At 39.0% G+C, this 13807-nt stretch overlaps 4 protein-coding genes across 4 annotated transcripts in view; all 4 read right to left on the bottom strand.

The window, feature by feature from the left end:
- The window catches only part of antxr1c (ANTXR cell adhesion molecule 1c), a 48695-nt gene extending 46563 nt beyond the window's left edge, over positions 1–2132 (bottom strand). The window contains exon 1 of the mRNA XM_055150353.1: positions 1566–2132. Within this exon, the coding sequence (XP_055006328.1) occupies positions 1566–1735 (170 nt within the window). The 5' untranslated portion in view covers positions 1736–2132. The remainder of the gene's footprint in view (positions 1–1565) is intronic.
- Positions 2133–2841: 709 nt separating this feature from the next.
- rbp3 (retinol binding protein 3) lies at positions 2842–5138 on the bottom strand. Its single transcript, XM_020924089.2, has 4 exons — positions 3894–5138; positions 3622–3812; positions 3287–3429; positions 2842–3197 (listed from the first exon to the last, which is right to left on the bottom strand). Exons 1-4 carry the CDS (start codon positions 5085–5087, stop codon positions 2872–2874), a joined length of 1854 nt encoding a protein of 617 aa, XP_020779748.1. The 5' UTR covers positions 5088–5138; the 3' UTR covers positions 2842–2871.
- A 1511-nt stretch (positions 5139–6649) lies between these two features.
- Positions 6650–8117, bottom strand: gdf2 (growth differentiation factor 2). The gene is made up of 2 exons (XM_020924411.2): positions 7726–8117; positions 6650–7550 (listed from the first exon to the last, which is right to left on the bottom strand). The coding sequence occupies exons 1-2, from the start codon at positions 8054–8056 to the stop codon at positions 6667–6669; spliced, it is 1215 nt and encodes a 404-aa protein (XP_020780070.2). The 5' UTR covers positions 8057–8117; the 3' UTR covers positions 6650–6666.
- An 815-nt stretch (positions 8118–8932) lies between these two features.
- gdf10b (growth differentiation factor 10b) lies at positions 8933–13253 on the bottom strand. Its single transcript, XM_020924268.2, has 3 exons — positions 12876–13253; positions 10429–11321; positions 8933–10215 (listed from the first exon to the last, which is right to left on the bottom strand). Exons 1-3 carry the CDS (start codon positions 13123–13125, stop codon positions 10024–10026), a joined length of 1335 nt encoding a protein of 444 aa, XP_020779927.2. The 5' UTR covers positions 13126–13253; the 3' UTR covers positions 8933–10023.
- Positions 13254–13807: the final 554 nt, after the last annotated feature.

The raw sequence follows: 13807 nt of genomic DNA, 5'->3' as shown, positions 1-13807 counted from the left end.
TGTAGTGATTAACTGAAATAATTGTACGGTAATAAACCTTTCTGTCTTCAAGGAATCTAAACCAAACCAAGTTACAGGTCAGATCTGTGGAGAGGAAACCCTGCTCACAGTCAGAATGCATGTTTTTCTACATATGTTTGAGCTATAGAACCACCTGTAATTGAATAAATGTAAGTTGGAGCTGTTTAATGTCATACTGTGGAACATTCCAGGCAGAGCAATGAGTGTTATATTCACTATCAAGAAGGCTTTAGTTAGTTTTTTTTTTTTTCTTCATCTTTATCTTTTTAAAAGGTTTTGAAATTTCCTTTTCTCATAATGTGGAGTCCAGGACACATAACATCTCTATAAAAAACACAGGTAGGTGGGCTATAGGAGATCTGTAATGAGCTTCCTCCTGTATGAAGTCTACGGTTGGCTAGTCCTTATTAGTCACCCCCTAAGTGAGCGCACAGACAAGTTAACAATAGCTCAATGGCAGCTAACGTTTTTTAAAAAAGGGGATGTTTCATTATTTGAAGCATGTGTCAGTGTTTACAGCACGGTGTAAGCCAAATGCAGCTCAACATCTGGAGAACAACTGTGGCTTGTCCGGTTGGAACACCAGGAAACATGTTCAAGATAGGACAAGAATTTCACATGATTTGAACTTTTACTATGACATATGCATGCACCATTTGGAATCATTTCTCTCTTTGTCTTTGATCATTGTAAGGACCAGTATTAAAAAAAAATCAATAAATCACTTGAGCACATTTTCCGTACTTCCTGTCCAAGCTTGCACCTCCTCCCCATTAACTTAAAGATCCAATTCAGCAAATGTCTGGCTGCAAATACAGTTTGTAAGCCAGGTTGTAATTAACTTGTGTTTTGCTCACAGTGAAGGCTCTTATTATGCAGTAAACAGATTGTCCGCTGATTTACCTCAGTGGAGATGGCAGTAATTATATTCCCATTTAAACGAATAGATTTAAAGTGAATAGCAATTTTGCAGCATGGAGAGCCAGTACCTCCATTCCTGTGTTTCCCTAGGATTTTATTTTATCCAGAGTCTGAAGGTCAGGGCAAAAAAAATGCTTAAACCACAGCATTTTTCCTATGTGGGCGTGCAAGAGTGAATGAAAGAGTGTAGCCTACAAGTCACCAAGGAGAGTTAATGTCCCTTTACGGTATGAAATAAAATGTGTATCAAATTAGCTCAGAGTTTGAAATAAAACAGTGCATAATAATAAAATTCTCTTTCGCTTATTCAGCAAACTGTAGGATGCACTCTTGAACGTGATGACGCACAAACGCACCCGCGAAAGTATGCGCTCGCGGCCAGCAGCGGCAAACCTGAAACACCTCTGAAGTGAAAATAGGCGCCATTAGCACGTCAAATTATGTCCTTTTTCTCGAATAATAAGATTAAAACTACAAGGACAACGGATGAATTGTAAGACAAACTGTCAGAAATTAAGTTATGTGTGGACAAGGTAAAATAGACTAGTTTGATTTAGCTACAATTCTTTTCGTTGCTTATTTATGGAGCCGGCTTTAAGTGAATAAGCTAACATTCAACTTACTTATCCAGCACAAAATAGAGGTCAAACGCTCCCTGACATGAACTTTCCACTTCCTCCTCCTCCTCTTCTTCAGGCAACTCCGGCTCGGCACTTGCAGATGAAGAATTGAGTAAAAATAATCCCAAAATCGCCAAAAGAAATGGTACACGCAACAGCACGCGTCTCGCCATGCTTGTCCGTCTGAGGGTACGCAAAGCAGCAAAAAGAAAAAGTCTCCAAAAAGTGACCTCACTGCTGATGTGACGCGGATGGAGACAAAGGATGCAGGCGATGCTTCCACTTTGTCTTTGTGGGAGAGTTCAACTCGCAAACATGACAACCCACATCAGTGAGTGCTGACGATATACGAGGTGACTATAACATGGGTTAATGCAATAAAAAAGGTTGTTCCAAATGACCTAGACGAAACAAATCCAGTTACCAGAAAGGTAAACTAAAATGATCACTTAAGTTGCGTGTCATCCAAAATGTCGATGCTGGTTTTGTTCAGGGAAAGTAAAAAGAAGCTGTGTACAGCAGAGCTGCTTTGGCGCTGGAGGAACTGAGGGCCTGGGGGACAGACTTGCCTGAAATGGACCAGGTGTCATATTTCAACATGAGGAGGAGAGAAGGACGAAAAAATGGGTCAACATCCCATTTTGCACCTCCCTCCTTCAAGCTGCCTGATGTTTAAAGGGTTTGTGAGCCATGTGAACTCATTATAGCCTAAATATTGAATTAAAAAGCCTATTTTGTTTAAAAATTGGGAATGGGGGAAAAAGATCAGGACATTCTGGTTACATTTGTTATTGGCTTCTAATAATGCTAAAGCATATATTTTTGGCTTTTCTTTATTTGTATCTTTTCAACACTTAGCCTAACTAAAAGGAAACAGCCCTAAATGTATATAGAAATGTCTCACCTTAAAGCAAGCACACACCTTCTTGACAATACATTTCCAACATTTCATTGGTGTTGGTAAACTAATATAGTATTTGCTCTGAAATTAGACACCATTTGTTATAACATCAATTTTTTTATTTTCCACCAATTGATACACAAAAGTTAATGCATTTTGAAAAGTCAATAAAAACAGACACAACTGCACATTTCTTTCTAGTAAGTGTCTTTTGAAGTTGTAATAATAGCAACATTAAACTTAGGTTCGATGTGTTTAAACTGTAGTTAGTAAAATGTCTTTTCTATTTCTATCTGTATGCCATTATGAAAGACTCAGTGTAACTAATGTAATGTTAATTTCTAAAGTCTAATTCCTGAAACTATTTGGATGCCAGTATAAATGTGCCTGTGTGAATGTTGGTTTGCTTTATTTCTGGCCGGCAACCTGCTTGTTGAGAATCCCCAGGGCTGCGTCGAGAGCTCCACTGGCTGCGACGGGGATGTGTGGAGCAATGCCTGCCCCCTCCCAGGCTGGTCCAGCAGCAGTGTCTGAATGCACTGTAGGGATGCTGAGGAAAATGCCACTCTCTCCGATTGGGAAGGTCTTGGCTGGGTGGGATGATCCAGAAGTGGTCTCTCCAACGATCATGGCACGACCAAGTTTCTTCATGATATAGACAAACTCCTCTGCAGCACCTGCTGTTGCTCGGCTCGTCAAAATTATTAAGCTTTTTTGGGGCCCATACCTCGTGCCTGAAAGGTTTGGAAGATAAGGTGAAAAACATGAGATGGAAAATAAGTCAACAGTGACTGTAAGATAAAGATTAGAATGACATAAATACCAGTGAGTTCAGAAAGGGTGAGAAGCTCGGTAGTGGCGCCAGTGGTTCTATCATACAGCTTGTCCAACACAATCTGCTTGTCACCATCAAAGAAGTAGGAGCAAAACCCAGAAATTGCTGTAGTAGGGCCACCAATGTTGTTCCTGCAAAGGACATTTTTGTGAGTTCAAGTTGAGTTGATGTTTGAGTTTAACAAACATTACTTACAAATGTATATTGCAGTAGCACACCCAACATGTCTGCTAGACTATATTTAGTCGCTTTCACAGCTTTAGTGATTTGTGTTCATAAAATGGAAACAGCATTACAAACTATTGTAAAATTGGATTACCTACCTAAGATCAACGATCATAGCATCCGTGTTGACAACTTTGTTCCATACGTGTTCAACAATAATTTGGGCGATGGGCTTGACCTCCTCAAAGTCACCAAACATGTCAAATCGAAGATAGCCAATGTTGTTTTCAAAGATATTGGTTTGGAAGGAGACTTTAATTAGATCAATGTACATTTCTGGTGAGTAATTCTAGAAATAAAAACATCAGTTAATTAATTTGACAGAAGACAATCTTACAGTTTATTTCCACTGAATTATAACAAGAATTACCACTGGTGGCAGTGCAGGAGTGTTGCTGGACGTTTTTAGACTCTTTCCTCCTGAAAGAAACTCCAAAACAGCAGACAGTTTTGTTTCCAAGTCTGTCTTTGACACAACCAGGTTAAAGGCTCCACTTGCCAGTAGCCCGTTTAACTTAGCTGCTACAGCAGCTCCAATATCTTCAAAGGCATAGTTGTTAGCAATGAGAACTGCTGCACCTTCAATAATAGCTGGCACTTGGGCCCGAAATTGGACAATCTTGATGGCAGCTGCCAGAGCATCCTCAGCATTAACTTCAACATCAGGACTAACACCAACAACTTCCCAAGTGGAGCCAGTCATGGGATTAATGGATTTAGCTGTTGGCACTGTAACATAAAAGTCTGTGTCTCCAACTTTGATCTTATCAATCTTCACTGAACCCCCAGCAGTCTTCTCGCCCACAAGGGTGGCTCTCTTTAGGTTCTTGAGACAATAGGCAACATCTTCAGCGATGCCCTTAGTGTTTTTACTTGTGAGGATAATGAGAGGTTTGGTTGTACCATATCTTTCTCCAAGCAGTGTGGACAGGGTCATGAGCTTGGTGGTGGTGTCTGACGGCCGGTCATAGACACTGTCAATGTGAATTGGGGGCTCAGCTTGGGTAAAATAGGACACAATGTAGGGAAGTCCTGAGACATCTCCGCTGCTAGTGTAACGCAGATCAAAGATTAGAGCTGATGTAGGCAATATTTTATTCCAGACCAACTCAAGTAGTAGTGGGCCAATCTTGTCAGCCACCTCTTCACCAAGGATGTGATCAATCCTCAGGTAGCCAATGTTACTTTCTAGGATGTCAAGCTTGATGGAGCTCTGGAGGACTGCCACAAGCTGCTCTGGTGGAAGTGGAGGCATCGCTTGTGGAACTGCAGGAACATAGTTTGGCTCATAGGTAACCTCCAGGCGCGTGTCACTTACTGTGCCTTGAACTCCAGCGCTGAGTACCCGAGCCAAGGATTCTGCATCTGGGATGTTCAGGATCTCTGTGTTGCTGCTGGCTGCTCCAATTGCCTCCTTCATTCCAAGCAACTTCTCTGGGGTGCAATAATTGTCTATGACAATTTTTGCCATATCCACCATGAGGCTGGAAGAAAATGTGGCCTGGGTAAAGAAAACATTTCCCAAAAATACCAACGAAACTATAAAAAAGACAACCTTTGACATATTGACAGCCTGTGTAAAAGAGAAAAGGTGCTGTGGAAGCAGAACCTCCGTCTGTGAAGACGTTCTTAGTCAAATGGCACTGTTTTGGCTGCTTGGTTTCTGTTAACATACACATAAGAGGATTTGCTCCATCATAAACCTGTAATCGCATTATCCCGAGTGTTTCTTGAGGAATCAACCTAGCCAAGTAGGTGTAGTAACAAAGGTGTTTGTGGACAAAAATATGCCTGCCTTTTTTAACTTGGGTATTTTTGAACATACAAGGATACTTGAGTCAATCAAGATTTGTTTTGTATCCAAACTGTATATTTTGTATTCTATAGTGTGAAACCAAAATCATGGTCTTTCCAAGGATAAATTTACCTTTAAATTACCTTTATATTAACTTTAATGATTTAATTAATTATAATTATTTTCACTTAAATGCATTCAAGAGGCACAAACAAATGTGTGATTATGTTATTTTTAAACAGAAATTAATTAGATCATATAGTTAGATTGTTCATTATTTAAATTATATAGTATTTCCTAATAGCCCTAAATGTAAATTTTAGGAAAGACAAAAACAGAAATCAATTTCAACTGATATATATATATATAATCACAAATGCATGGGTAGTCAGATATATAAAATGTTCACAATATATTGCTAACTATATATATATATATATATATATATATATATATATATATATATATATATATATATATATATATATATATATATATATATATATATATATACACACACACACACACACACACACAGTCAACATACATAAATATATCAAATCTTCAGTAGCCAAAGCTGTTTGACAGTATTGACAGTAGTTAAATGAAGCATCAGTTATATTCTCTTTTCTTTAGATGGGACATGAACACTGGTATTCACCTGATGTTATTCTGTCAACAGTCAACATTCAACCACTGACCGGTAAGTGCTCTCATTCAACATTTGAATCAATAAGGGCATTATAATTCAAAATATTAAATATTTACCACATGCATGGAAATTTCACCTTTAAATATTACCAAATACATTCATAGCAAACAAGAAAACAAGTACTTTTGGCTGAAAAAAGACAAGCCAAACAACCTGATGTCATATAATACATGAATCTACAATAATGTAAAATGTAAAATAATAATTATTATAATAATGTACAGTAATAATTTCACATTAAATTGGGTGAAATGAGGTTAGTGTGTGAAACTGAGCGCCTTTACGTCAAGGGAGTTAGGCTACTCTTGTACACAGTATACTGTCTCCCTCTAGCTGTGTGTTGAAGCTATTACCATTAACACCAAAATGCTTCCAATCAAGTTAGTTGAGGAGCGTGAATAAAATAATATACCATTTAACAAAAATAATATTTATTTAGCTGACTTGTTACATATTGGCATGGTTAATTTAATTATGATATGCATCAATGCAGAAACAAGTTTTACTATCCATACAATACAATTATGTAACTTGACATTTTACTGTACATAACTTCTAAATACATTAATAACATTTTAAATATATACAATATTACTGCATAGATTTGACCAACATCAGAGTTAACTCTCTTTGAAACTATCTGCAGCCACACTCTGCCACCTTCATTTCTTCATACAAATACCTTATAGTGAGGCGTCCATTCTCCTGATACATAACTGTGATTGGGTCCAGTTTAATAGGAACACAACATGCCATATTGGCCTTTTTAGGGTTCCTGATGTTCATTATTGCTTGGATTAGTGCGTGCTTAGATGGGGATGACTCATCTGTCAGAGGATGGTAGCACAGACCCCGACATTCAAATGCATCATATTCTGGAGGAGCAACAATCCAACTGTCCCATCCAATTTCTTTAAAGTTGACTTTGAGTGAGGTGCGACGACAGTACTCCCTCTCCGCCTTTCGTTTTTTCCTTCTTGGATGGTGAGCCTCAATAATTTCATTGGATAATTTATTTTCTTCTACAACAGTGTCAGAATGGAGGATGCTTTCCTCCTCATGAATGATCATCTCTTTCAGTTCTTTCTTTGCCTCTCTTCTTCTGCTTCCAAGGTCATCTGAAAAGACTATCAAAGCTGCAGAAGTGCTGTCACTAAGTGACATACTGAAACATCCATCTGTATTTTTATGATTGTCAGAAGTCTTACAGTCTTTTGTGTCCACCACCACATCAAACCCACAGACCTCATTGCCTGACCTAATCCAGCTTTTAATAAATGTAGTGATATCAAATGTTTCCCACTTGCTGTGCAAACAGGTCACCTCTTTACCCACCAGAAGTTGTGTAGTGTCCAGTTCATAGACTTTAACAGTGCCATGGAAACAGTCTTTTGACCTTGTCTGTGCCTGAAAAAAGAGCTGTAATTCAGCTGCTGTGATCTTTTCATAGCTGGGGATGGTGATGTTGAACATCAGCCTTTGTTTGTGCTTGGTACCATTAATCCCTCTCAGTGATATATCTACAGAACAGACAACAAAGGGCATGTTAAAAAAAAACATAGCTCAAAGAATTGGTGGAAGGAATTTTAAATGGATACTGGCTATTTTACACATACTGAAAGGCTAAGGTCGAAGTAAATTCTTTCATACACAGAATTTATCATACAAATACATTGTGTTGTTGTAAAGTAATACCTTGCACTGTGAAGCTCCTTATCACATCAGACTGAGGGATGACTGAGCTGTCCGAGGCATACTTGTTGTAGAGCTCCATCATAAACTGAGGAGGAGTGATCTTGTTTTCCTCTTGAGGAACATCTGACAGGTTGAGTTTCCGCAAAAAGTCCTCTTTCATTGTCCCCAAAAGATTTGCCATCCTGTTTTTTGTGTCTTCCTCTTGTGTCAGCTGAGAGTAAAGTCCCTCATTGTCTTCTGTTTGAACATCACTGATTAAGGGCTTGCAGGAGCCGCTAGAAACCACAAGGCTCAAACAGAACTGGAGCAGGAATGTCCTGATGTTCAGCATTTTCAACGAAAACTCTCTTCACCTTCCGATCTTTAGCAGCTGTTACCTTCTTCCAAACACATTAAAAGTGACTTTGTAATGGCACAGTTTGAAAATGCATCACTGCAAGGATCACAGTCATGTCCGCTCCCATGCTCCTAGTATAAACAGAGGGACTTGTGTCAACCAAAATAGTAGCTCAGCCAGGCTTATCACCCTCTTTAGGCCGTTTATCAATAAAGGGTGAGTTGCTAATGAAGTCTTTGTAAACACTGACAGTGATAATGAGGGAGGCACTACAAACTGTGGGATCATTATGATGCAGACATCTTCTTTTCCCAGCTCAGAATGATATTGTTAGCGCAGGAGTAGCAGAAATAAAACATAATTTTTGATGACTGACACAACTCTGAATGTGTTTATTATTCAAGATTCAAGATTCCTTAAGGAAATCTGTTATTCATGAAAGCATGTCCAATATTTTTTAATACTAAATCTGAACTATCTCTTATTATTAAAAACATATAGAAACATATAGATGCCATACACCCTAAATATAAAAATAATTCATAAGCAATAGCTTTTCATCGATTGAGTTGTACATTTTTAGCCAAAACTCTAGAGGTCCAGAGAATGTTTAGTGTCACTGGCCTGAATTCCAGTCACTCTGTGATGTTTTTATTATTGGATATCTGTAATATTTTTTCTTGGAATATGTTCACTCTGTACCAAGTATCGGAAATGAGTTAACCAATCAATATGGAAACTATAAATGTTGAATTGAAAAGGCAGAGTAGTTAATGTTAACATCTCAGCTATAAGATGGTGTGTTTGATTCTTCAGGCTTTGCAAGTCCTCGCTGAATGACTATGATTTCCAAATGTGAGTGTATGTGACTAATGTGCTTTAATTCCCCTTGATAAATAAGGCCAAAATGCCCAAAGTTACTGGGTTAGGCTTTATTAAATAAATGTAATTGCATCCACAAAAACATGTACTCAAACTTGCAACCTTTGAAATTACACACCTTATTAGTTTCTGCATATCTTAAATGTAATAAACATTGATTGAAACTTTCAAATATGAACAAAAGTTATTTAAACTTGGTTTGAAAATAAATTCTCACATAGTAATGGTCCTACATTCACAGTATATGCCTACACTTCATATAAACATTGCTAGTGATCTCTGTTTTGTGAAATCTAGTGAAATTTAACCTACTGATGCATACAACCTTAATTAAACACAAATAGATTTGCTATGGAGAAAAGTGATATATATAAACACAATTATGCTTTCAATGTCATTGCATATTCCCCAAATAGACAGTAGGGGGCAGCACTACACTGTCTTAAAATGTGCTTGTGACACAACTGATTCAAACAATCAAGTACAAAAAAAGGCTCTACTAACAAAGTGTCCTCTGTAATCACAGACTACTATGTGTGAGGGGTGACAATAAATCTACATAAGAAAACAAAGTAGACATTTAAGCATTATTTTTACAGTATAATATAATTTTAGAGGTTATTAACTTGGCATTGGCTTTGTACTAACCATTTGAAACTACAAACAGCAACATTAAATTAGGCAAGTGTTGTTCAAATGTGTTTCCAATTATATGGCGCAGGCAAAGTCCTGGATTAAAAGAAGCAATCAAGTCAAATGAAGAGAAGAAAAAAACTCTCCCAGTGTAAAAGAGGCAGGAAAGTATGCTAAGAAGCTTATTTAAGTGTGCCTTATCCACCTAATCTGTTCCAAGACTTCCGGATCATTGCATACTCACAGTACTGTAAGTGCACTTTTGAAGAGATATTGAAGAATTGCTTAATGAAACACAACTGTGAATAGTTGGCACAGGGATAGAAGTCACCATAGGGCATGTCCGAGAAATAAACTCATGTCCAAAGGTTCATGTTATCCTTTGAGGTTTCGGCTGGTATACCCTTATTCCAGTCATTTCTATAGTTCTAGTAGCCCATGTGGCCCTACCGACAAGCGCAAGTATCCACTGACATGCCGGGGTAAACTTTGAGCACCATGTTCCGGTTTGGGTCGAGGAAAAGTACGCTTAGAGGGCTCATTTTTTCTGGAACACAACAAGGCTCAGGAACACCAGGAATGATTCCTACAGCTCTCACAATGCTCTGGATGGTGGCGTGATTGGATGGACGCACCACCTGCAAAAGCAACACAAACAAATTTTTATTAAAGATTTTTTGCTTGAATCAACAATTTTGTCAAGACCAGCAAGGCCTCTGCTGTTGTGATTGTTGTGAAATAAAATGAACAGAAAGAAATATGTTAAGTAAAGTAAAATAATAATGCCAACATGTTGGCAACTAATGCATTAGCAGGTATATATTTTTTAAATACTATCTTAAGTTTCTCACCTTGGGAATGGGAAATCCGCAGGTGCCAGCACAGTAATAAGCATCAAATGACTTTGGAGCCAAAACCCACTCACTCCAGCCAATGTCCGCAAAGTCCACCCTTAGGTAACGTCTTGAGCAAACTCTGGGCTCACTCCACTGTCTTCTCCTGGCCTTCTTCATCGTCCTTTCATCAAAGCTCAGCACCTGGGGCTTGCTTAGACCCTCGCTATTCTCCTGTCCTTGCTTTTTACTAGGTTTGACCTCAGTTTTAGCTTTGGCTGGAAAATATGTGTTATGCCACAGTTCATGATTTTTAAAACTGTTGTACTGGACTTCTGGGATGTCATTAGTTTGGATCTGGAGGTTAAGCTCTCTTCTAATCCTGGATGCTGTTGCCGAATCATCACCAACAGAAGCTGGACCATATCGCTGAAGTGACAAAGCAACGCTGTTTGGCTCATCAATTGCTTGGTCATCTGCATACACCATAATGTAGGGTACGTTATTTGAAGACAAACGTTCTTGGTTAGAAGCACCCCGAGGTTGTGTTTGAGCATATCCCATGTCAAAATCTGCAAAGATCACAAGCTTCCTGACATCCCTAGCATGTTTCAACACTGCTGTGATGTCTCTAGTTTGCCAAGATCCTTTCTTAAACGAGCCAAGAGTTATGTTTCCCAGTGGCATTGCAAAATCAGAGTTTGAGGACGATCCGTGGAAGAGGAGTCTCGGAGATTGATGGATAGGATGCGATTCAGATGTGTGTCGAGGCCTTCGGAAGCGCCACATTCGCTGCTGCTGCTGCTGCCGGGGTCGCTTGTGGAGGAAGTGAAAAGAGGCCAAGAGGATGAGCTCGGAGTCCGGGATGGAGGATAGATTGAACAGGAAGATTTCTTTGCCTTGAGACATAACTGTGAAAAAAGACAAATGTTAACTATATTTCTTGTTATTCAATCATGGAATTTGAATTGTGATTTGTGATCTTATTTCTTAAATTTACACCAAAACCATACAAAAGCACCAAAATGCCAAATTGAGCTATCGTTCAATCAAGATACAAACTGTTACAACAATTATATATTCCAGAAGACATTAAATCCAAGTAAGATTTATGAGGAAAAATTTGAATATGCTGCAACCCACACTGGAGTATACTAAGCTTCAAAACATCCTCAGTGTTTTGAAGAATGATCCTATAATTGCACCAAGAATATGAGATTCAAAGGACCAAGCTTTTCGTGACTTGACAGAGTTGCACTGATGCGTTTAGTGGTTTGGCCATACAGATGTTTGGTTTAACAGATGATCTGAAGCCCTCAAGGTGGATTCTCTCTGAAATGAACAATGAAGAGGTTGCCCCCTTCCTCCCCTCTTTTTTCCACCCATCAAACTGACTGACATGAATCACAGTCTAATAAATCTTTCCCCACACTTGTGACTGACACTAGCAACAGCATGGAAAGAATTAAAGGCAGCCCGGTTAAGTGCTGCCTCACGCATGACCAAAACCTCATCCTATATCGCTGTAATCTTCAAGTTCAACCTTGTCTCCCACACTTCCACCGCAGCCTGAAAGACAAACAGTGGATCTGTCCAGTGGGTCCACAGCATATGGAAGTGCTTAGTGCAGAAAGAGCTCCTCTGAGGCTTTTTCTCTGCACAGCCGGTGTCTGGGTGTGATAATAGTCTCTTGTCTGACACCTAGGCTGCTGCTGCTACCGGTGAACTAGCACACTTTGGGGCGTCAGTCTCCCACTTCACTAAATCTCATAGTGACAAGGCACAGAGGTGAAGATGCTCACTATGGACCAGTTAGGGTGACTGGAGATGGACTCAGCAGCTGTTGGGTGGACACTGGTTCAATGACATTTTATGACAGGACAGTTTTGTTTAGGTGGATTGATCACTTGGCATTTTATTAGCTATAGTTTCCTTATTATTATTCTTTATTATAATACTGATAACTATTTTTTAAAACAAATGATGATACCTAACTTCACCACAACCTCAGGAAAAAATAAGCAATGAACATTTGGCTTAAAAACCGGTATCAAACTGGTGGGCTAAATGTTGACGTAAAAGTAAATTACAAGCAGAAAATCACTTTACTGGACCTCACTACTATAACAAACTACTTCTACAAATACATTTATTATTACTGTGATAGCCTGTAAGTGTGTTAGTGACCAGTATGATATGATTTGCCTCACACAATAAGTGTTACAGTTTAACAACAAGTGTAACAGTTTACAGTCCTTGTAGATAAGAATAAAGACCCCCCCTCCTTAATTTTGGTATTACGTTCACCATACATAATTTGGTTATGGTGAATTGGAATTCAGTTTCAGTGTAGTAAATGATAAATCTTGTGTTATACGAAACTAATATTCGTGTGTATGTGCTTAAAAGTAGGCTACACGAGAGAAAACCGAAACCTTGATACGTACACATGAATGAAAACTTACCTGGGACCGCTTTGAAACTCCTCACAGTGTTTCCATCCCGCTGGCTGTGACTCTGCGGGTCCTTACTGTACTTCTCGTACACTTTGAACATATTCACTGAAACCATGTCTCGTTTGGCGCTTTCTACTTGCGGTGAATCATCTTCACTTGGACGCACTATCTCACCAACCTCCTCCAGCGGTGCCACTTTACTCCAACCGCACTCCAAAATCACCAGTATTTGCACAATGTGAAAAAGCCGGTGCGCCATGGCTGTCGTTCAGACAAATAGTTCCATTCAAATTCCGCTTCAGCAACTTTAACGCGACTTTTAAATAATAAAGTGGCCTGCCAGTAGTATCCAGGTAATCCTCGTCTGAGCCGCTCTGCACGCTTCACGGTCTGCGGGCTGTCCCACTATGTGAGTGAGCGAGTTGTACGCGCGCACGGGATGATCCTCTTTATGACACGCGGTGACGCAAACGCACAGCCCACGAGATCCACGGATTTTTAAAGGTGAGCTACAACTAACTGAAGTGATCATCACTATGCCACTATTCTTAGAATACAGAAAATAAAAGTCTAACAGTAAAAAACAAACAAACGTATCAGTAAATACAAGGCCGTATTTCTGGAGTAGCGTCACCAGATTTTCACAATTAAAAACTGGGACACCCCCGGTTTGGGGTGGTTGGTAATAATACAATTGTGAAACGAGTGCATAATTAAGGAGTTTTAAGTATCGTTTTATGTATTTTACTTAAATAAATGATCATTTATGCCTCTTTTTACTGTTGGCAATTATAAAATTTGTCAAAAATAGGGACACATGGGACATTTCTTGTATAAAATTGGGACAAATCACTGGTTTTGGAAAAATCTGCTGGGACAGGGGACACAGGCTCAAAACTGGGACTGTCCCAAGTAAATAGGGACGTCTAGTCACCTTATTC

This window comes from Boleophthalmus pectinirostris, unplaced genomic scaffold, assembly GCF_026225935.1.
Source record: "Boleophthalmus pectinirostris isolate CB_2022bp ecotype Guang Dong unplaced genomic scaffold, ASM2622593v1 HiC_scaffold_14, whole genome shotgun sequence".
In the NCBI taxonomy this organism is placed as follows: Eukaryota; Metazoa; Chordata; class Actinopteri; order Gobiiformes; family Gobiidae; genus Boleophthalmus; species Boleophthalmus pectinirostris.
The sequence above is the reverse complement of the archived record's forward strand: the minus strand, read 5'-3'. Positions and strand labels throughout refer to the sequence as shown.